Here is a 23870-nt window from a genome sequence, read left to right as displayed (position 1 = left end):
AACTCTACCCTGGAAGACTTAGGGATGGGGTACATAAGGAGATAATGTCAAGGTTGAGATCTGAAGAATATTTTCTTAGGAGACAAAAGAAAGGGAAGGGTATCGTAGATAGAAGGAACAGTTCAACAGAGTGGGATGACAGAAATCAGAGCCACTTGGATAATACTGAGATGTTAAGTGTGCTCATATAAACAGGGTGAGGATGGCACAGAAAACTGGATAGAGAGGTAACAAACACACCAGGAAGCCCTTATGCATTGTGTGATGGCTTACAGATGTCTTTCTAAAGTAACTGAAAACTTCTCACAGCAAACAAATAAAATAATCTGATTTGTATTTTCATTGTCAAGGAGAGGGTGAAAGGGGTCGGCACTTGGCAGAAAGTCCAGTGAGGAAACACAAGAACCAGTGTGTATTAGTCAGCTAGGGCTGCCACAACAAAATACCACAGATTGGGTGGCTTAAACAACAGAAATTTATTTTCTCACAGTTCTGGAAGCTAGAAGTCCAAGATCAAGGTGCTGGCAGGGTTGGATTCCCAAGAGGGGTCTCTTCCCTGGCTTGCCGATGGCCTCCTTGTCCATGAGTCCTCACATGGTCTTCCTCTTCATTACCAGTCATATTGGATTAGGGCCCCACCTAATTGCCTCATATTACCTTAATTACCTCTTTAAAGGCTCTATCTCCAAATATAGTCATATTCTCTGGTACTGGGGGGGTTAGAACATCAACATAAGAATTCTGGGGGGACATAATTTAGTCCATAACACAGTGAGTGGCAGTAAGAATGGACAAGAGGGGACAAATGGAAGGATAGTTAAAAAATAGAAATCAACATGACCTGACTGGTTGATGAGTCAGGTATACACAGGACATATGGAGGTCTGCTTGATTTTTGGTTTAGACAATCCAGTATGTGCTGGTGCCATTTCTTAAAAAACATATACAGAAGGAGGCCTGGTGTACCCTGAAAAAATGAGAATTTCAATTTTCAACATGTTGCAATTAAAGTAATTTCTAGTTAATAGGTAAGTAAAAGTTTGGAGCTTATGAAAGAATATAGATGGGAACCAAGGGTATATGAGATTGTTCAGAAAGAAAACGTAAAAACAAACAGAAGGGAATGTAATCTTGGTGAATATCATTAAAGGGGCACATGACGAAGCCAAACATGAAAGCTGTGAAGGTATATGTAGAGACAAAAAGTCAAAACAGAGCAATGCGGCACAAAAACTAAGGGAGAGAAAAATTATGTGGGACATGGTGGTTAATTCCTAAGTCTTTTTCAGAAACTTTATGATATTTTACTTCAAGGATCATAATGTGCACTTTTTCTGAATTCTATGGTGCTTATGTTAGTAAACTGGGATATCTTTTGTGATGATTTCTCACCATCCAGAATGTATTCAATATATCCTGTTGAGAATACACAGCTTTCTTTCCTTGTACCTTGTGCAAATTCTAAATCTTTATAATAAAAAAAATCTTTAAAGCCAAAATATGATGTCATATACCTTAAGCTGATCAGTAAATTGATGTTTTTCAAGCTTATTCTTGACAATACACCTATTTATGGTGGAGTACAAATTTTGAGGTTAGTTGCCTACAATAATGTATATGCCTTAAGTACTATAGAGGTGGTAAGATATCTAACGGATTCATATATGAATAATATAATACATCTTGAAATGCCACAGTCTTAGAGCACCAAGTAGCTGGAAATCTCTTCATGAAATCTACTTGAATAGCACTAATGCTTTAATGTGGGCAATAGAAAACAAGTTTTATAGGGGAGTAATGTTTATTTATCAGCTATATTGAGAATATTATTTTTAGATAATCCGATACAGACACTGTAAAATTCCACATTACTCTAGAGATCCAAAGCCACAGATACAAGTGACTTACTGTTTTTAAAAACTGACAAAATGAAATATTAATTCTGGAAGACTTTTAATCAATTCAACACTACTATACACAAGAGAAGAAAAATTTCCACAAACATTCCCTCACAAAGCCAGTAGTTTTATATTTACATAGTATTATTATAGCAATTTTAATTATTAATCTGTGATACAATGTTACTTCAGAAAACATAAAAAATATACTTTTTTTTAATACTCATGCTCCCATTTTTGATGAAAGCTACTCAGTTCATCCTAATGTAGTTTAACACTTTAAAAATGCATAAGATATTTCAGTGAGCTTCATAAAACCTTTAAGGCAGGAGGCTGTCAGATGGAATAGACAGAGGGCTCATCATCACTTATGTCTGATTCATCTTCATCGATTCCTTCAATCACCGATTTCTTCCCTTTACAACAGGATACAATTAATCCAATCAAGAATACCTGTAAATTTAAATAACCTGTATGTTATTTCTCAGATCTAAAATCATTCAGAAAGTAATGCATTTAAACTCCAATGGCATTGCTGTGATACAAATGGACCACCAAGGGTTAAGTCATCCCTGGGATATCCATACTTACCCCAAGAAAGGCCCAGTTACCAAAATAGTATGCAGCACTAAAGAACCAGAACTTGTGAAGAAATAGGTATGTCCGGGTAACAGTACACTGATCTATAAAAGTAAATAAAAAACTATTGTGAGATAAGTTCTCTCTTGAAATGGACTATTAACACTATACCTAAAACGTGATTAACCAAAACTAATGACCAAAGTCAGTCAGTCAGTCAGAATTAGAAATAGGATTGAAATCAAGCTCTGTCTCCAAAAGCCCACGCTTTCAATCACCTAAAACTATAGTTTAAATTACCAACTAATATATTTTTAAAATGAATGCCACTAATGTAATCCTGGCTCTTAAATATAAAAGAAATTATACAGGCTAGTTCAATTTATTTAAAATAGAGCATTTTAACCAGGAATGCCAGGCATGTTCTAAAACAAAACAGATCAAGTTTTCCAGATGAACAATAAAAAAAAAAATGAACAAAGTAATCAGATGTGGTTAACATTAAGCTGCATTTTTCTAAGAATCCAATTCTCAGGACAGCTCAAACTTGAGAGGGTTTCTGAGCGCTTTTATCTTTTTAAGAATGCTATTGAAAAGGTGGCTGTTGCTTCTAAAAAACACAAATATTATTTATTGATATGCTTACTATTTGAACTTGAGGTAGCATTACGGCTTGAATTAAAAATAAATCACATACTTTTCTCTTTCCAAAAAAATGTGCCTCTTAAAGAGAAAGTGGCATGCTGGTTATTTGGTATTTGTGTTGGACTCCATACTGGTTTTATTCAAATATATTATTTCTATTAGGTTACAAAGTCCTCTATATATCTTGCTATATATCTTGTAAACGATGTCTAAGGAAATACTTGTTTATTAAAACCATTCAGAAAGGTCTGGGCAGCACAATATAATGTAACTGGTTGAAAATTATATAGGCCGCAGGTAACACAGGATTCCAACCTCACAAATTTCAGAAGGTCTTTAGTCATTCAAGAAGAAAATCCATATCTTACAAAGCAACTTCTTTTCAGTCTATTAATTACAAAAGATTATGATTTCTGCAAATTTTTATCGAAAATGGACAGTGGCAAAAAATTCTACACTCAATTAGGAGACCAATATCACATTCTATTGCTGATTAAGAAAATACACGCTTGATTTCTAATTTTATTAACGCTCTTGTAACTTCAATAAATAAGTGTTATTTTCTTTTAAAACAAACTTGAGCTGGGAATGTTGTAGTCCAGTTTATTACACCAGGGATCTAAAACCATGTCACATGGTTTTCTGAAAAGTAGCATTAGGTTTTATTTTCTCCAAATATAAGACCTGTTATGCAAAGCTTTAGGTATGTTATGTAAATATTTAGATAATCTAAATCTTATCTACTCTAATCCCTTCCACTATTACTTTAACATTTACTTCTATTGCTCAATACCAAACTGTATAAACCAATCTCTTTTTCTAGCAGGAAAACATGCAGTTAATAGAGAAGAAACCTCTTCCAGTCATAAGCAAGGACCACCACCAATCTAATGCTGATCTATATTCTGTGCTCTCTTTCTCAACAGAGAAGTCTAGAAGGAATATTCAAAGCTCCTTAAGCAAAACCAAAAAGGCCTCAAGCAGCACTGGCTGAACAATTGTTTCTCTTCTGTCCTGTAGTTATTAGTACTCTCGGTTATAGTTTTATACTAGTCACTGGGAGTTCAGCCTAGCAGAGGAGACTCCTAGACAGGAAATTCATTAGTCATTTACTCTGCTCCCACCACATTTTATTCTCACCACTATTATAGAACATTTTTCATAGTAATACATTCAATTTGTCATTTTTCCAGTTAGATAAGCCTGAGTATTCCAAAGAACCTATCAGAGCACCTGGCATTCTTATTCAATGATTGTTGAAGTAAACCACATTTTTATGAAGGGGTATTTTATTTAAAAATCATATTGCTAAATAATACATTTTCTAATTTCTTTTGACTGAAATCTGCCCAGATTTCAAGGATGCCAAAACAAGACACTAGGCTATGTTTTGAAAATGAAAGTACGCATAATTAAAATGTCCAGCATGGTAAGCAAAGAGCCCAGACTCTGGTCTCTGACAAATTTGGTATCAAATATCATTCTTTGCTGTGGATGGGCAAATCTGAACTGTTGAAACTCTATTCGGATAAAATGGGAATATTATTATTGTCTTTTCTTACAGGGTCACTCTAAAGACTAAACAAGGTACAGCTGTCCCTCAGTCAACATGGAGGATTGGTTCCAGGACCCCCTTTGATACCAAAATTTGGGATGCTCAAGTCCCTTGTAAAAAATGGCACAATATTTGCATATAACCTACATTTGCATATAGGTTACAGCAGGGTATGCCCACACATCACTTCATTTGCATGGATTCAGTGTAGCGCTCAGTGCCTGGCAAGTTCGTTTTTCCTTTTAGAATTTTCTGGGATTTTTTTTCTCAAGTATTTTCAATCCACGGTTGGTTGAGTACATGGATATGAATCCCATGAATATGGAGGGCTGACTACAAATCAAAACTCCCATGTAAACTAACGGTTAATATTAATTTTCTTCTTTAAGGTATAACTGAACCAATGATTTAAAAAACAGTTCTCAAGAGCTGCTCAAACGGTAGAAAAAAAAAAAACCAACCCAAAAAACAACTAATCTTAAGATCTTAGAAGTATATGTCCAATAAATAGCAGTATGGAAAGTAAATGGTTAGGCATTAATATCATGACTACTCTGTTCATTATTTTTCTGTCTCTATAGTCAAAAAAGATACAAATGGGTTTGGTGAAATTCAAAGGTGTGTAATTTAGTAACAGGGTACCTGCTAAGTAGATATATACCTTTAAATAAAAATAACTAATATGACTGTTTCAAAAAAGAAGAGAGGGACAGGCTGGAACTAATGGTTAAATGCCTGTTCACAATTATTTTAAGAACAAGAACAGCATTTTTCATGGCTTTAGTATTACATGAGCTACACTATACAAGTATAAACCTATTTGAAAAAGGTCATTCAAACGTCTCAATATTGCTAATGCTCTAAACTTTAAAAACCAAAGTTTTATTACTCATTTCCACACTTAAAGACATTTGGGGAGTCAGAACTTGGCTGAATTAGAAATTTCAGGGCCAGATCAGGGATCACAAGACAGAGGCTGAGCTAGTAAGAAGCAAGTAAAATCAAATCGTTTTCCCCAGAGGTCTAATAAACCGCTCAGTGACATGTTAAATTGGCTTACTACTGATTCTTTTGCCTGACACAAAAAACATATCTTAAATATTTTTCCTATCACAATTGTTTCATATGTTTACCACTTTCAAAGGTTGCAGATTTGATACAAGCCTTCTAAAATATGATAAAAAGGTAAAATTATTGTTAAGTGTTTGGCTCTGTCAAAAAATGACAATAGACCAGAAATCCACACAAACAATGAGTATGTAACAGCTTTTTATAGTTATCTTTACATGTACATGTATTTATACAAAGTGGCATATGTCCACAGAAGGATTTTGGTTAATAAGCTCCATGCATATATTTTATATTCCAGCGATGATTACACACTGAATAAATAAAGGGGGCCTCTCTCCTCACCATCTGCCATCTTCCATCCACCTGAATCACAGATATCTGGGAGATCTAGATGTTTTTCTACAATTATCTTAAAAATTATAAATAAGTAGTTTGAATTTGGTTTGACCTTCAAAGTAAGTTTAAGTTGCTGGGTGTTTCATTTAGCGTCTGTGTTCTAAAATCAGAACTGACTGCTGTTCCTCAAAAGGACATATAAAAGCTCCAATTAAACTAAAACGTAATGCTAACAATGAAAAACTAAAAATAGGGACTCAGATAAAAATTTTCTTTTCTGATGACAAGGTGGCCATACAAAAAAGATATAAATTTTAAGAACTGGAGTATACAAATAAAATCAAAGACTTCTGAATCCTGCTATCACCATTTCTCCATCTGTCTCACTTTCCATCCAACTAGATAAATAACAGAAAGTGCAATTAAACCATTGTTTTTTGTGTAATAGCAGCCTTTATAAATATACCCGATAAATTTTACGTATTTCCTGTTTCCTTTTAGATTACTTGTATGTCATGTTGATGTACGCTGACTGCCACTAACGTAATTTTGGTTATTAATTATGATAAATAGCACCTTCCACTTTAAATATATATTTTTAAAAATACTTAGTATTGATTTAAGCCACAATTAAGTCACCATCATGTTATACCTTCACTTGAAATCAACTTAGAATCACACTCCATATTTGTGCTTTATTTATAAAATGAATCCTTATATTACATATGCATATATCAGAGAGGGCATTTGAGAAAACTCATGTACCATAGTAAATGAATTTTAAAGTGAATATTTTGTTTGACTAGTGACAAACTGGAAGACAGCTGGACTATTTAGAATAGCATTTCTCATGGTTGTCCATGATTATGCTAACTGGTTTCTGATTAGAGTCTTGCTACTATTGAGTATTTATGAGACACATGAATCTTAATTGTATACAGGCTAAGGAACTCGGACTTTATTGTGACATGATTAGAAATTATTTATCACATGGTTTTAAGAAAGAAAATTATATGAGTGAGTGTAGGTTGGCAGTGGGAACTGAGAGTAAAAAGAGGGTCACCGAGTCAGGAGACAATCCAAGTGAAACGTGAGCAACTGAGGTAGAAAGGAAGGTTGGATCCGAGAGGTGTTGAAAGTAAAGTCCCAGTTAATCATTGCTTTATTGTCAAATGGGTTTATAGCATATGAAATATATACACATAAAAACTTAAGAAACTAGCAACATACATCCACCCAAATAAGAAAAAGGCACAAAAAAATAAAAATATATAAAAAAAAACAAAGTGGTATATTTGTCTAAAAATTTAACAAATGGTACACAGTTAAACCAATGTTTTATTAAATCTCAGTGGGGGAGGTGGGTAAAGAATTGGTGAACATCAAAAATCATGGCAATTGTGTTATTATATTTTATGAATTCCCCAAATGTACCAGGCCAATAAATATGGCATTTGCCAGATTTTTCTGCACTAAAGGAGTTTTATAGTGACCATTTTTAAGAACCAGTATAATTTGTGCTGAGCTGATTATATTGAAGTAAATTTAAGGTGTCTCAAAGGTGCTAAAATATGTATTGCTCCTTTAAGAAAGAATGCTAATTATGTTTGTATTACTAATTAGATATATAAAACTATTTGTTTTTTAAAGATTTTATTGGGGAATTAGGGGAGGGGAACAGTGTTGGGGAATTGGGAAAGGGGACCAGCCAAGTTGTTCTTCAATCTTCGTTGTGGAGGGTGCCAGTCGCCATCTGGCTGCCCATCGGCAGCTCGTGGCCCCTAAGCTCAAGGTGCTGTGTTCAATCTTAGTTGTGGGCGGGCGTAGCAACCATCCCATGCAGGAGTCGAAACAACAGCTTTGTTGTTAAGAGCGCACGCTCTCTCCACTGAGCCATCTGGGAGGCAGCTTAGCTCAAGGTGCTGAGTTCAGTCTTAGTTGCGGGTGGGCATAGCCCACCATCGAACAGGCAATCTTGTTGCTACACCAGCTGAGCCATCCTGCCACCAGTTGGCAGCTCAGCAACAGCTCAGCTCGGGTGCAGCCTCACTGGCCCATGTGGGAATCGAACCGGCAGACCTGTTGCTCGGAGCTTGAGCTCTTAAGCCAACTCTTAATCAACAGAGCTACTCGGACTACTTGGCCAGCCCCACTTACATAAAACTTTTAAAAGAGAGTTACAAAGGTAAGCATTAGCGCACAACCTGTAGAAACAACCACAAACTGAATCAGTGAACTCTAAACTAATGAAATTTACAACCTATTAGTCTGAATAGTTCCAGGAAACTCAAATATAAAACAATTATTTTCTGTTACTTTATATTTTTCATAAAACAACAGTAGTTTAAGGGGTACAGTAGAAAATATTAAAGCTAGAGACAACACTGAGATTTAGTTCTTGAGCCTCTGAGATTCTGGGGCATGTCATTTACCTTTTGAGTGTCAGTCTTTGTAAGTGACACTGAAATGATACCTGCCTGTGGTGGGTAATGACAGGATAAACTGGCCTTCTAAGAATCAAATTTACAGAGAAATCTGCATGTCATTAAAAAAGGAAAGATAGATGTTTTAAGAGTTAGTAACCTTAAGCAAGAATTTATAAATAAGTGGCTGAGAAGTTCCACAAAATTACCCAGGCTGGCTTTGGCAGGGACTCCAGGGAACTTAGGAATCTTATATCTAATTAATTTCAATATATTGTCTTAGTTGAACTTTTATCAACACAATGTCACCTACAAAAAAAACAAAAAAACAAAAAACTTCAACACCAAGCAACTCCTGGATCTTAGGCAAAAGTTAGGAAAAATGATGCTCTGAGCAATACTCAATATTCTGGTTTGGGTGGCAACCTCACTTGACAATGGACACAATATATCAGGCTATCTCAGCTGGTAATTCCAGCCAGTATCATTGAGGCCCTCTTTCTGACTCCATCCTACTTGCAAACTATGTGACTATACATTTGGCTTTCCATACAGGTTCTTTTTCTCTGGTGAGAATTCACTAACCTTAGCCTCTAGTTTCTTTAATAGTTATACTTCCTATGGTAAATCAATAAGTTGAGATCTCGCTAATACATTAATCTCTTCTCTGTTCAGTTACCTGAATCCAAATACAGATGCTGGAAACCAAGGTATAGAAGCAATCTTTGATAATAAGTCTATCTCATACTCTAACTTCAATATTCCTCTATCCATTTGATGGATAGAATTAAATTAAATGAAGCTATCAGCACAAACTTTTATTTGTCAAGAAAAAAATTATAAATTTATAGTTCCTAACCATGAGGAAGTATTTTAACCTGTTAAAACAAAGCTTTCTGGTTCAAGATAACAGAATGATCACCGTTTTTTTGTCCTTCCCAGGACCTCCTTAACTTTATCATATAGGAATAAAGCCAGAATCAACCTTTTAACACCAAAGAGAATGGGAGGAAGGCCATCAGGTGATGAGAGATTTCAACAATAATCTGGAAGTTGGAAAGCCACATTTAAAAGGTCTCCAGTAAAACAGCTAGTTTCCCTCCCTTTTACTTTAAAATATAAGTTAAGGATCAAAAAACCCCAGTCACTGAATTCCCAATGATGAGGTTTCCTAGTTCCTGATACTTAAATACAAATAACATAAATATGAATGAATCATCAGATATATACAGAAAACTACCAGCATAAGGGGGGAAAGAACAAGATAAACAGAATTCCAAGATAAATAGAATAGTAATTTTACTTAAAGAAAACCATTAAGAAAAATGTTTAGTATTTTCAGATATTGAAAATATTATAGTCATAAAATAAGGATGCCTGAAAAAGAATAATCAGAACAATAAAGTACTCCAGGAAAGTAAGAATTTGTTATATGAAATAAAAAATTCAGGATATAAAGATAAAGCTTAATACACACCAAAGAATCTAGAGCAAAATGATAGGCAGAAAATATGAGAGGAGACAGATGATCAACTGAAGCTACCTGGCAACTAATGAACAACAGCTTCCCAAAGAGAAAATGGAGAAGTTAGTTTCAAAAGCAGAAATGGACTGGTATTAGATTTCTCATCAGTTAAAAATGGAAGACACAGGCCGGCCGAGTGGCGCAATGGTTAAGAACTGGCTTGGGACGCCGGAGGGCTCCGGTTCGGATCCCACATATGAGGGCCAGTGACACTGCCCTCCACAGCTAACATGCTGAACAACAACTCAACCTGGAGCTGGGCTGCTTTGAGTCGCCGGCAACAGCGTAGGCTGCAGCCCCTGTGGCAGTGGGTTGCCATGGGCTACCGTGTATAGCCAGCAGCCAGTGTGAGCGGCCAGCAGCCACAGTGAGAGGCCGTCCAGAAGCCGGCGACTGATCGGCCTTGCCAGGGAAGAGTGCAATGATGGTGCCAACTTGGGCCAGTGAAGCAACATCCTCCACAACTAGACTGAAGAACAAAACGACAGCAACTTGTCTGTTCCCCTTCCCCCAATTCCCCACCACTGTTCCCATCCCCCCAGTTCCCCAATAAAAAAATCTTTAAAAAAAAAAAAGGAAGACACATGATGCAACACCTTTATAGTTCTAAAGGAAATTATTTCTTATGTAGAATCTAAGAACATTCAAACTACTCATCAACTGTATCAATTGTGAGAATAAAATGTTACAGATATATGAGGATTGTTCACATATGTATTTCATGCAAGCATTCCTTTTTTTTTTTTAACTAGCTAAAAGAGGGACTTGGTGGAAGAAATCAAGAGTGAAGAAGATATGTTTTACAGTGCATAAGATGCCCAATAAACAGAAATTATAACATTATAGCTGACCAGCAGAATTAGAAAACAATTGAGCCAAACAAGAAAAGAAACCCAGTAGGTATTTGAAAGGAAGTAAATACAATGGGCTTCATCCCACAAATAAAGTGAGCAAGAAGCTACAAAATATTAGGTATATTAAAAGCTTATGTTACGTTAATGAATTTTTCATAAAGAGAAAGAAAAAAAGAATTAAAAAAACATGGATTAATTCTACAAATGTTATTTGAGGGAGACAGACAAACACACACACACATACACACACATATATATATATATGTATGTATGTGTATATATATATATATATATTATCCTCAAGGAGCTTATAGTCCTATAAAAGAGTAGGATAAAGATATATAAATAACTATAAATTAAGAAAGAGTAAGGTAATATAAGAAGTATAAATGCTATGGGAATTCAAAGGAAAAAAGAGACTGCACATGTTCAAAGGTTCAAAAGAGGGTCAAGTTTGAAATAAACCTTGTAAGATGGTTAGGATTCTGATTGATGAAAATTGGAGGAATGGGGTAGAAATGCTGTGACATTTCAAGAACAAATAATTGAAAACCAAAAGTGGAAAAGATAGCCATGTTCAGAATTGTGTATGAAAAAAAGCTATACATTTGTAGGATGGGTTAAATAACGGTAATCCTTCAATCCTAGACGGAATTAATCAGATGATTGGGGGGGCAGGGCACTTAAGGCTTCTATTGTAGGAATGACATTATCAGAGTACTTAACACTTGATCTTAGCCAAAAGGCCAAGAAGCGATCATCAGAGTACTTTAGAATCATGGTTTCCATGGTGTGCTTCCCAGACCAGAACCATCAGAAAATTTTAGAGTCGTACCTCGGATCCACAGAATAAAAATTCTGCAATCTGTTTAACAAACCTTCCAAGTGATTCTGATGCATGCAACAGTGTGATAACCACTGCTTCAGAACAATTAAGCTAATACCACTGTGTAGCGTGGATAAGAGTGGAACACTAGGTAAAAGGTACGGCAATTCACGTGAGGTCTAATTTGGATGAGATGTGGGGGTCATCATGACAACAGAATCTGCGCCTCCCTTAGCTGATTAGGTGTGGAGGAAGACTGAATGAAGATAAATAATTGTGCTTTGAACAATGGTTAATAACATAAGAAATAGTGAAGTCAGTAAGTATAGTCCAAAGTCCTTATCTAATAGTTGGGCTGTCTTCCCCAAGAACTATGCATTTGAAACACTTTTACAAACACATTACCAAAATAAGGCAAGGCTCTATATAGTATTTTCACAGGATTGATGAGTCTCACTTAGAGCTACCCAGACAGCTAACAGGCTAACAACTTTATTTTGCTTTCATCCTTGACCATGAGGTAATGCACATACTACATTGCAACACACATGCTTTCAGCCATAAGGGAACCTCAGTGAGAAAATGTGCAATGACCAACGGTGGAACTGAGAAGTTATTAGGTTATCTTATTAGTTCTCAGTTTATGAAGGAATACCAAGAACAAAACAAACAGGCTCAAAGTTAAAAATAAAAGGTATAACCTGCGAACAGGTTATAGCTGCAAACAGAGTTTAAGGACAATTACTCTAGATATTACCAAAAGTAGAATATAAAAAATTAAGCAAGGGCTGGACAAGTGGCTCAGTTGGTTAAGAGCTCACTCAAGGGCCGGCCGAGTGGCGCAATGGTTAAGAACTGGTTTGGGATGCCAGAGGGCCCTGGTTTGGATCCCACATATGAGGGCCAGTGACACTGCCCTCCACAGCTAAGATGCTGAACAACAGCTCAACCTGGAGCTGGGCTGCCGTGAGTCGCCAATGACGGTGTAAGCTGCAGCCCCTGTGGCAGTGGGTTGCTGTGGGCTACTGTGTGTAGCCAGCAGCCAGCGTGAGCGGCCAGCAGCCACAGTGAGCGGCCGTCCAGAAGCCGGCGACTGATCTGCCTCGCCAGGGAAGAGCGCAATGATGGTGCCAACTTGGGCCAGTGAAGCAATGTCCTCCACAACTAGACTGAAGAACAAAACGACAGCAACTTGTCTGTTCCCCTTTCCCCAATTCCCCAGCGCTGTTCCCATCCCCCCAATTTCCCAACAAAAAAATCTTGAAAAAAAAAAAAAGAGCTCGCTCAAGAGTGCGAGCTCTGAGCAACAGGGTCGCCGGTTCCATTCAAGGCCCAAGCTGAGCTGCCGCTGAGCTGCCAACAGGTGGCAGGATGGCTCAGCTAAAAAAAAAAAAAAAATTAAGCAGCATTTTCTAACTAAACCTCTAAACACAGGCATCACCCCCTGATTCCTTTCTGTTATACCCTATACTAGACTCCTCAGCACATCCTATTGGTTCTACCTTCAAACTATATCCAGAATCTGACCACTCTTGCCACTTGTACCACTACTACAAGCTCTCCCCAGGATCACTGAAAAAGCCTCCTGTCAATTTGCTTTTGCCCTTGGTTTATTACGATCTGTCTCAGGGGCTGGCAAGCTATAACCCAAAAGGGTAAATTTAACCCATCACTTTTGTTTTTTTTAATTAAATAACATTTATTTATTTATTTATTTTAGTTTTAGGTGTACAGAACAACGCAATAGTTATCCTTTACACCCCTCACAAAGTAACAACCCCCTCCCCCATCCACTGCCCTCCCACCCCCGATATCATACTTATCTATCACAATTCCATTGACTCCATTCCCATACTCTACTCCACGTCCCATGACTATATGTGTATATAATTATAACCCATCACTTGTTTTTGTAAGTTTTACTGGAACACGGCCGCAGCCATCCATAATGTGTTGACTATGACAGCTTTTGTGTAGCAATGGTAGGGTGGAACAGTGTGAGAAACGACTGCATGCCCCACAATCAATAAAATATCTACTATGTGGTCCTTTCAGAAAAAGTGCGTCAATCCCTGGTCTATCCGTAACAGTAGTCAAAGTGATCGATCCTCTGAGAACGTAAGTCACATCATTCTGCTCATGATCGTCCAGATACTTTCAATTGGAAAGTCAAAGTTGAAGTCCTTAAACTTGACTGATACTGTTCCTCTGCCTCCTCCAGTGGACTCCCACTCCGCACTTGGCACTTGCTGTTACGTCCATCGGGAATGCTTTCCCACAGGTATCTGCCTTTCCTCCTGAATTCCTTAAGGTCATTTTGCTCAAATGTCAGCTTCTCAGTTAAGAATTTCCTTTCAACTCTTCCTTAAAATTTCAAACCATCCCTCCTTCTGGGCAACAAACACTTACCTTCCTTCAGCACTTTGTTGTTTCTCACAACACTGACTACCTGACCTGCTTATCTTTCTCCTTCTACCATGTAAACTCCATGGGGCATGGAATGTCTGGCTGTTCTGCTCGTTGCTGTATCACTAGCACCTAAAATAGTACTTGACACATAGTAGATATCAAAAAACATTTGTTAAATGAGAAAGCACAGAAATAATAGATGAGTAAAATTATATGATCATATGGACTCCCGGAAATTATGACATTTATTAAGTTTATCTTAGAATTTCAAGATTCTAAGGACTGCGATTCTCAGTATTACTAAAAAAGGTATGTCAATATCATCTAAATGGCTTTTACCATTCAAGCACTGTCAATGCAGTGCTTGAACTGCAATAGCCATTACTTACTGTTGTATTACTAAACAGGATAACTTTCTAAATAAGGCTATCAAAAGTATCACAATTCTAATACAGTTAATTTATCCTCATCTTATAGACTAAATCTAACGATCTTTAACTTTCCCATCCCCACCTCCAAATTTGCAAACTATAAAACAAAAAGGCCGTACAGTCTTCTTTAAAAGCCACTGCTCCATGTGCTTGAGTTTGAGGGGAAAAAAATGATGACTATTTTCCAGAATTGGACCTTCTTGTTACAAAATTCCAGAAACCTAAAATTATTAGCTTCACTTAATATGGGGTAGGAGGTGTTAAAATGATAGTCCATATTCAAGCCTGTCTTTTAAACAAACACACTACCATTTTCATTTCAAATTATGTTTATGGACCATCCACTTGGGACTACAGCACCATAGGAGACATTAACCAATACTGTCATCACAAAGCATCGTTGTCCCTGTTTAACCTCAGCCCCTAACGCTTATTTTCTAATTAAATCCCTTGGCCAGCTTAATTTTCAGCCTGTTAAAATCGGCTTTCATTCAAATGAACATTTTATTTATAACTGTATAAATCAAACATCAAGTGTCAACTACTATGATAACACTAGTTACTAGTAACACTGGTTTTAAACAGCAGTAAGCTGCTCCTACAAAACACATTTTATTTTTCTTTCTTTCTCTCTTTCCTTCCCTCCCTCCCTCCCTCCCTTCCTTCCTTCCTTCCTTCCTTTTTTACAAACCAAAGTATGAGTGGGCAGGTTAAACATAAAAAAAAAATCAATCATCTGAATTAACTGTTAGTGATAATGTAAGTCTTGAGCATTACTGCTTAGTTACTTAGACTTCTAAATAAAATTTCCTGCAACCTCAGAAGTTCAAGTAGAAAGAAACAGTCCATATTCTAGGAAAAACATGATGCCAAGAATTTAAGAATTAATTTTTTTCAGTCTCAGTAACTATCTTCCACTCCCACTTTTCAACAAACTGGAAGGAAAAAGGTCCTTTCTAAAATCAGTATCTTCTTGACAGATGCATACTACTATCTTGTCTCTTGTTGTTTTCATCCTTAAAAAGGCTTAATAGTGTTTTTTACTTAATTGTAACATAAAAGCTATTTATTAACAACACAAAATAGAGTAAATATTTGTCTTCACTCCAAAGTTCACTTCCCTGTGGTACAGACAGACTCTTAGACTGTTTAAGCACAAAAGCATAAAAAATGAGATTACATTCTTCTACCTACTATCATATGGTATATATATAAAATATGGTATATATAATATATATAATATGTGATATATAATATATATATAATAAGAACAGCAATTTAAGATTCTGAATCTCATGATTAAATTATTAAATCCCCCTTAGTCAGCATGATTAGGCTTATTTATTGTCAACTCCGTTCTCCAAAACAGCACTAGGAAACCTCACTGACCTAGCAAAGCTAAGTTTCTTAGCTAATGACAGTGAGAAAAAATAAAAAGGGGAAAGATGTAATATTTACAAGGTTTATGGGGTTGGGGTGGGTTGGATCACTTTAATCAAGGTCTTTCAGGGTGAGAAACTGGTTAGAATTGGGCTAAGTTTATGATACAAGTTTTGGATTGATGGACAATGTAATGAGAAGTCTTGAAGCAAGTTTTATTGAACAAGTAATCCTGATAAGTAAACTATTTTAGTTGTTTTACAGTCAGGAGTAAATATTTCCGGGAGTAACTGGATACATTTTTGTTTATTCTCCGTATTATTTAACATAGGGTCAGGGAAATGTCTATGTCCAGAATTGCTGAACATTAGCAACATTATGTTGGTGTCAGTTCCCCACATTTTATGGGATTAAAACACTTGTAAAATTTATTGATCAGCATTTGGGAATGGTTTAGACTTTACATAGCCTATTATCAGCACCATGCTCTAACTAACTGAGCTAACCGGACACCCCCTAGATAGCCTATTATAAACTGTTAAAAGGGGGAGGCTGCTGACACTATCATAAGAAACTACTCTGATCAGAAAATCCGCCTGTTTCAGCTAATAGCTTTCAAAGCAAAAGCTTCACATAAGAAAATGTACAAAGTGATCTATTATTAAAAATAGGTGAAAATTTTATAGAAAAATCTTAAATTGTTTAACAGAGTTGGATTATATCACCAAATATAGAATTCCATCTTTGCATTTAAATTGATGGGTTATTTATTTAAAAATATAAAAAAAATTCTTCAGCAAGTTTTAAAGTAAGTACTATGTGCTTTAAAGTGGCTTAATGTCTGAAGAGTTTTAAATATGTTCTTTGTGGATATAAACTGTCCTTCATAGAGCCTCAAAAGGAAGATGCTGTAAATCTAGTCAAAGAATGACTCATTTTACATGATTGAATATGTCTATAATTAAATCAAGATTTATTTGATGCTAGATATTTATACCAGAAATGACAGGAAAATATGAGATGAATTATTCTGTAGCAGATTCAAAATTAAAAATAAACAAGATTAACTCACTTTTATAAAAAGTTATATCTTTTAATCTAAATTGCTTAGGGAATTAACAAATAGCACTGTATTCACTAACTTTTATGTTCAAAATAAGTTGTCATTTTATAGTGCAAAATATATCATGTTAAACCACTGAGGGTACAAATTTAAAGGTACAGAACTTAGAAAAAAGAACATATGTATGTGTAAATTTTTAAAGTACATAAATAATGTATAATTATGCAAATAATACAAATGTTTAATACCCTCAAAATGGTAATTAGAAATGGTCTTTAGTAGTTCCATATCTTGGCCTATACTTGGTAATGTCGGTTTTTAAGAGTAGTCATTAGTCAAATAGTAGCCATTTGGTGTGTACAGTGGTTCTCATGTGGTGTTTTTTCCTCTATTAACATTATCTCAATATATACACATATATGTCTTCTGAACCACATATATGTGGCTTAACCTCTTAACATTTCTCTTACATAACTGGAATTTAAATTCAGGAATTTTAATATTGATAATACATTTTAAAAAATTTACTCCACAGTCCATATTCCAACTCTGTCATTCATTGCAGTATATTCTTTATAGTACTTTTATCCTCCAGCACAGGATCCAATCCAGCATCATGTATTCCATTTGGATATCAGTCTCTTTAATATTTTTAATCTGTAACAGTACCTCGGCCTTTTTGTCTTTTATGACATTGACAGTTTTGAAGTATACAGGACAGTTGCTTTAACTCTGTCCAATTGTCAATCTGAGTGTGTCTGATATTTCTTCATGATTTAATTCATGTTCTCCATTTTTTTCAGGGTGTCGTATCTTAAGGCACCCGAGGCACTGCCCCTCAAGGATATTAATTTTGTCCACTTGGTGCAGATGTTGCCCTGTTTCTCTGATATATAGCTAAAATACCTACTACTTTTCCTCTTACAACTAATAATCTGTGAGGAGATATCATTGGGGCTTTAATCTGCAGTTTCCTAAACTGAGGTTAATTTCAATTATTCTATGTTCACTTCTAAATATTGTGTTTGGTTCATTTACAAATCTGCTATAATTTCATTCCCCAGTCTTTAGTATTTTGTTGTTCCCTGTCAATATTATTTTTATCATTATTAGCTGTTCTAAAATCCATGCTGATAATTCCGATATCAGGTTTTTGCAAGTCTCTTTCTGCTGTCTGCTATTTCTTCTAGCTCTCTTTCATGGTGCTTTGTTTCCTTGAGTGCTTGAACAATTGACTCTGATGTCTTTGTGTTCCTTTGTGGAAATCTGAAGCCTAGAATCTACTGAGGACTTTTTATACTTACGCCAGCCATGTGCCTACAGCACTACCAGTCTTCTCAGAATGAAACAAATTCACTCTGGTGATGCGTATTTGGAAGGCAGCTCTGCAAAGAGCTAGTCTGTGGTTACAATTTTTTGGGATGTGATTGCTCCTATCACAATTTATTGTTACTATAAAATGTCAAATATATTTATGTCTTTATGTCTTATTGATGCTGGTTCCTTCTCTGCTTGGAATATCCTCCAGTTTTGTTTGTTTAGATTTAACTTATGCTTTTGGCCCAGCTGAAATGTTACATTACCTCCTGGGCAGAATAAATCGTTATCCCCTTTTGCTTTCCCACCACATTTTTTGTATAATTTCAATATAGTTTGCTATTTACCTTTCTTTCTATTACAACTATTTATTTTAATACCCAAAGCCATTAGGCTGTATGCTTTTCGAAGGTACGGACTGTATATGTGTTTCCTCTGACACTTTCTCTTTCCCCAAAATCTACCCCTGTATAGTACTATAGCCCGGCACAATGTCCATTGCATTTGTCCATTAAGGGATACTGATCTTCCGTCTTCCCATTTTGACTCAAATATTTATGTATAGTTATGGTACTTTTAATAATCCAGAATTTTAAACTACTTTATTCACATTAATACATAAATTATGCATTAATGCTAATTAGATTAAGTGGCAATTAAAGAATATAAAACTAGGAATGTAAAGATCCTTTTGCTATAATGCCATATAAAATTTAAAACTTGATTTCTAATTTTCTCAGTTGACTCACTTTGAACATATAAACTATGACTGCCTGTCAAAATAATGTCGTGATTTTTGAGAACATTATAAACATAGTATGATAGGCATTTTTATAAATATGCTAAACTGTTCTATTCTTCAAGTGATGTTTTAAACAAAGAAATTAAACTATTTTTAGATGAATGACTTTCTTTTGAATCATCAACATTATGTACACTTAATATTAGAGTTTCAGTAATATTTTCTATGTTTAATAAATGTCAGACCACCCCATATATGAACACAATGTTACTTAAGAAAGTCTCTAAAATGTATTTAAAATTAATAAAATTAATTGTTGCTTTAACATTTTTCAGAAATAATTTTAAATATAAACCTGTAAGTTATAATTTTTGTTTCTAAATCTAAAAATCACTCTCCAAAATTCTGTTACTTGAAATAAACACGTAACAAAAGTGGTTGTTATCAAATGCCTTATGAGGTATTTATACAAACATCTATTCTAGTCAAATGTTCCCACCAAAATGTCACAAAAATAGTGTTGATTTTTTTTCTCTGTATACTGAGGTTTCCTAGTTCGTGTTTAAATGAATACTGCCATGCCAATCCATCACGATACATTCCACCCCATCCCCACCCCATGTGCCAAATCTCATGCCCTGATTTGCTTCATCTTTTTCCATCATTATTTTTATTTAAAGTATTCTCTTAAAAAATCTACCCTGCCACTCCAAATTCAATGATCATATTTCTATATTCCTACTATTCTCTTCCAAGTATGCACAATTAAACATTTGGAGATTAGCAAGAAAACAGAAAAAGGGTAAGTTTTTGTACTGCAAAGTACATTTCAAAGGATAAGTCAGCTGAAATGTTAAGGAACAATATTCAGTAGTTCAGAGAAAGTCATTTTAACCACTGTAAATTAGATTAGACTTATTCATAAGACAGTTATGGTCAAGTGTATTATTTAACTAAAGCTCACTGATCTATAATAAACAAATTCACTCAGTTAAGCAATAGACATTTTAAAGCCCTGTTTACCAGTGCAAATCTTGATTTGTTTTTATTTGTTTTGGATTTTTTTTTTTTTTGCTAAGGTTTCAATACTACTATAAAAATTTAAGAAACAGAATCTATTTTACATTTTCAGGATGAGTGCCCTCTTATTAGAAAAAAAAATTATAAATCAACTCAACAGTAATTTTTCAATCTATTTGCATTTAGCTAAAAGTGACAAGCCAAAGCATTTCAGCTACCAACCCTGTTTATGATGTGTGTATGTGCACATTTTAAAGTAAAAAATCTAGTCATCAAAAAGTAGAATTGGAAAATCAAGTCATATTTATTTATACTAGAAACATTTAACTGTTATTTCTCTGAGCGAAACGAAGTATTCCTAACATATATGTTTTCCTATCTCATCTCGATTTTGTTTTCTCCCAATTTTAGTCTCTTCCCTACTTCCCTATGCATCCTGGACTCTGGGACTGGTCATTTTATTCTCTCCCTCTCAACTTGTCCTTTGCTTTCCATCCTATTTCAATCTTTTAACCGCATTCCCCAGACAACCTAAGCACTGATGGAGAAGAATCATACCAGTTGTCCAGATTTGTTCAACAAAAATACACATTGGTAACTTCATCTCTGACCCTTGACATATTTATCTATCACTAATTTATCAGCAGTCAGGTCCCTCTTCTATTCACCTTCATGGACTATCAAAAACTTATTCCACTTTCTTCAATTTTATATTCTATGGCTCATTCAATTCTCAGCAGGTGACCCAAATCGACATTTCACAGCAAACTGAGACAATCTAATCTCTCTCAATCTCCATTAAGAATTTCTACGAAGACTAATGTAAACTCATTATTATTTTCCTTTATATTTACTTTATATTCCTTTTTATTCCACACAATTGTTTCTTATTTCCATCATTAAGATTTTTCTCACTTCTTTTCAGTCCTTTTCTCTGTACCTTCTTTAGCTGCTTTGCCTTTAGATAATGATTTTCCTCAAAGTTCTAGTCTCCATGCTCTTCTCACTCTACCCTCTAAATTCCTTATACATCCAACAGCCTATGAAATCTCCACCTGACTCCCTGAGACATCTCAAGTTAACTAATCAGTTCTTACGTTTTCTCTAATCTTAGCATGAATTTTTGCCTCAGCGTGGTGATACCAAAATTTACCAAATTACTGAGGAACTGGAGGGTCATTCTAGAATCTTATACTTCCCTCACCACACTACTCTAGATCCAAGCAATAAGATTCTTTAAATTAACCCCTGTATTTCTTTCTTCACTTCATACATACCCTCATGATCACTATTTAGATCAGGCTTTCAGCATCTCTCTTGGATTACTGTAAATAGCTACCCCAACAACTCCTCCCAACTGACTGCTTTATTCTGGTCTCAATTTTTCAAATCCATTCTCTATATAACTATTATAATTAAGTTACTGAAAATAAATCAAATCATAACTCCTACTTTACTGTTTAAAACTCTTTACTGGCTCTTTATTTACTTTCTAAGACTTTTTGTAATCTGACTCCTATTTCTATAATCTCATTTCCTCCCTCTCTCCAAAACCCTATCCCATAATTTAAAAAAACAAAACACTAACAGTCTTAAATTCTCTTGAACACATACCCATCTAGTTTACGATCACTGTATGTGTGCATTTTGTCCCTCTGCCTGGCACAGTCTTCTATTGATGCACACACCTGACACATTCTTCTTTAACCTTGAAATACAGATCTGGTGTCCCTTTTCTAAAACCTTTCCTTTTGACTATCACTCCACAATGATCTCTTCCAGGTACAGTTATTGCTCTGGGCTACCCCTATATTATGTACCTATTCCTGTTACTCCATCACAATCTATAGTTGACCCTGCTAAAAAAAAATTCAGAATTTATTTTTTTCATAATGATACCCATGAATGATTTATGAAGACATATACTATATTTGACATTTACTTTACTCTGAAATAAAAGCATTTTGAAGGCAGGAATAGGAAAAAAAAATTGCAAAGTTTGAAAGAATGAATCTGGAATCCTTAATCAGGACAGAATACTATAATATTCAGAGAAAACAAAAGTCACCTTAATGTACAGAAAATAGGAGGGAAATTGATTCTCTACAAATATACAGATGTTAAGAGCACAGGATCACAGAGTTTTTGTCAGAATATGCATAAGTACTTAGCATAGTGCCTGGAACACAATTACATGTTTTTAAAAGTTATTACTATCATTAAAATTATTATTACTAACTAAACTGACTAGAGTTGGATGAATTAGAAGTAGTTCTAGGTCACAGGTACTTTTGGTCTTGGTCCTAAGAATTGTAGATTCCTCCAAAACTCTTGAATTTTTCAAGAAAAAACAAAAAGTCATTTAAGAGTGACTTCTTATTATACTAGTAAATGTGATACATAATAACAACTCTTGTTACTTCATAAGTAACTAATTTATAATGGTCCTTTCTCTAATGAAAATAATTATATCACCAAGAAATTCTATTAAAGAGGCTTAAGAATGTCTTCTTGCTAAAAGTTCCTTTGCTGCCATATATTAAAACAAATGCATCAAATGTTTAACACAGCAAAATACAAGGTAATTCCTTGCTTACAGAGTTATGAATTCTAAGACAGTCCGTAAGAGATGCTTTACCTTCAGGGGCATCTGCATCACACCTCTTTGGCACAGAAGGGGTTGAATTGCCTTTATGGTAATCATAAGTTATATTGCTCTGAAAGATGAAAATATAGTTAAAATATAAATATTAAAAAATTATATTTTGATTAAAAAGTAATCACATTAAAAACTTTATACTCTGTTTCCTATTAAATTATATCTAATATTCTAAAAGACAAATTTTAAGATAAATTTAACACAGGGGCTATTTTGAAACAATCTTTAGGTCCTGTGTTGAACAATAGAGCTTCTTCCCTGAGAAAGAGCCTACTTACTTTTCCACAGTGAAAAAAGAAAAGAATATCTTTTGTCCATGCAAAACATGATCTTACTTCATTCATTCAGAGAAGAATGTTTAATAAGCATGACCTAGTGAACTAGGTGCAGGGAATGATGCAAGAAGAGAATAAAAAGGTATAAGAAGTGAGAAGTATGATTCAGGTGATCTTCTAGTACTGTGTTTCCCAAACCCAGGTTATTCATGGACCTCCACCATGATCCGTGCCTTATCTTTGTTCTACCTACATTATAACTTAATATTTTTCAATGAAATAACTTTTTAACACTTAGCAACATTATGGATCGCATTGATTGAAGTTTTGATGTGCTAGTTAGATGATTTTTGTTCCTAATTACATGTTAAAGTTAAGAAAGAATGGAAGAAGGACCAGATAAAAAAGGAGTGATCTGGGCAGACTAGATTAATAACAAAGATTCTATTAAAGCAAGGCTTGAACCAGGTCCTGAAACATGGATTTGATTTGAATTATTAGGAAGTAGAGCAAGAGGTATTTTAAGAAAAGGAAACAAACTAAACAAAGGTTGAATCAGATATGGTCAAAATATTTTAAATTGTCAAAAAGACCCAAATTAGCTGTCCAATTACAAGTAGAAACCACAGCTGGCTTTTCAAAGGTCAACATTAAGAAATCAGTTACAGGGCAGGCTGAGTGGTGCATTGGTTAAGAGCTGGCTTGGGATGCCAGAGGGCCCCGGTTCGGATCCCACATATGAGGACCAGTGACACTGCCCTCTACAGCTAAGATGCTGAATAACAGCTCAACCTGGAACTGGGCTGCGTGAGTCACCGGCAATGGTGTAGGCTGCAGCCCCTGCTGCAGTGGGTTGCCGTGG

The 23870-nt window shown here is 35.1% G+C and overlaps 1 protein-coding gene across 1 annotated transcript in view; it reads right to left on the bottom strand.

The window, feature by feature from the left end:
* Nucleotides 1–1936: 1936 nt before the first annotated feature.
* Nucleotides 1937–23870, bottom strand: part of LMBRD1 (LMBR1 domain containing 1) — a 116299-nt gene continuing 94365 nt past the window's right edge. Inside the window, 3 exon segments of the mRNA XM_019628231.1 lie at nucleotides 1937–2351; nucleotides 2490–2581; nucleotides 22713–22818. Coding sequence (XP_019483776.1) covers nucleotides 2235–2351; nucleotides 2490–2581; nucleotides 22713–22818 — 315 coding nt within the window. The 3' untranslated portion in view covers nucleotides 1937–2234.

The sequence above is a fragment of the Hipposideros armiger genome, unplaced genomic scaffold (genome assembly GCF_001890085.2).
Source record: "Hipposideros armiger isolate ML-2016 unplaced genomic scaffold, ASM189008v1 scaffold_764, whole genome shotgun sequence".
Lineage (NCBI taxonomy): Eukaryota > Metazoa > Chordata > Mammalia > Chiroptera > Hipposideridae > Hipposideros > Hipposideros armiger.
This window is presented reverse-complemented; position numbering and strand designations above follow the sequence as displayed.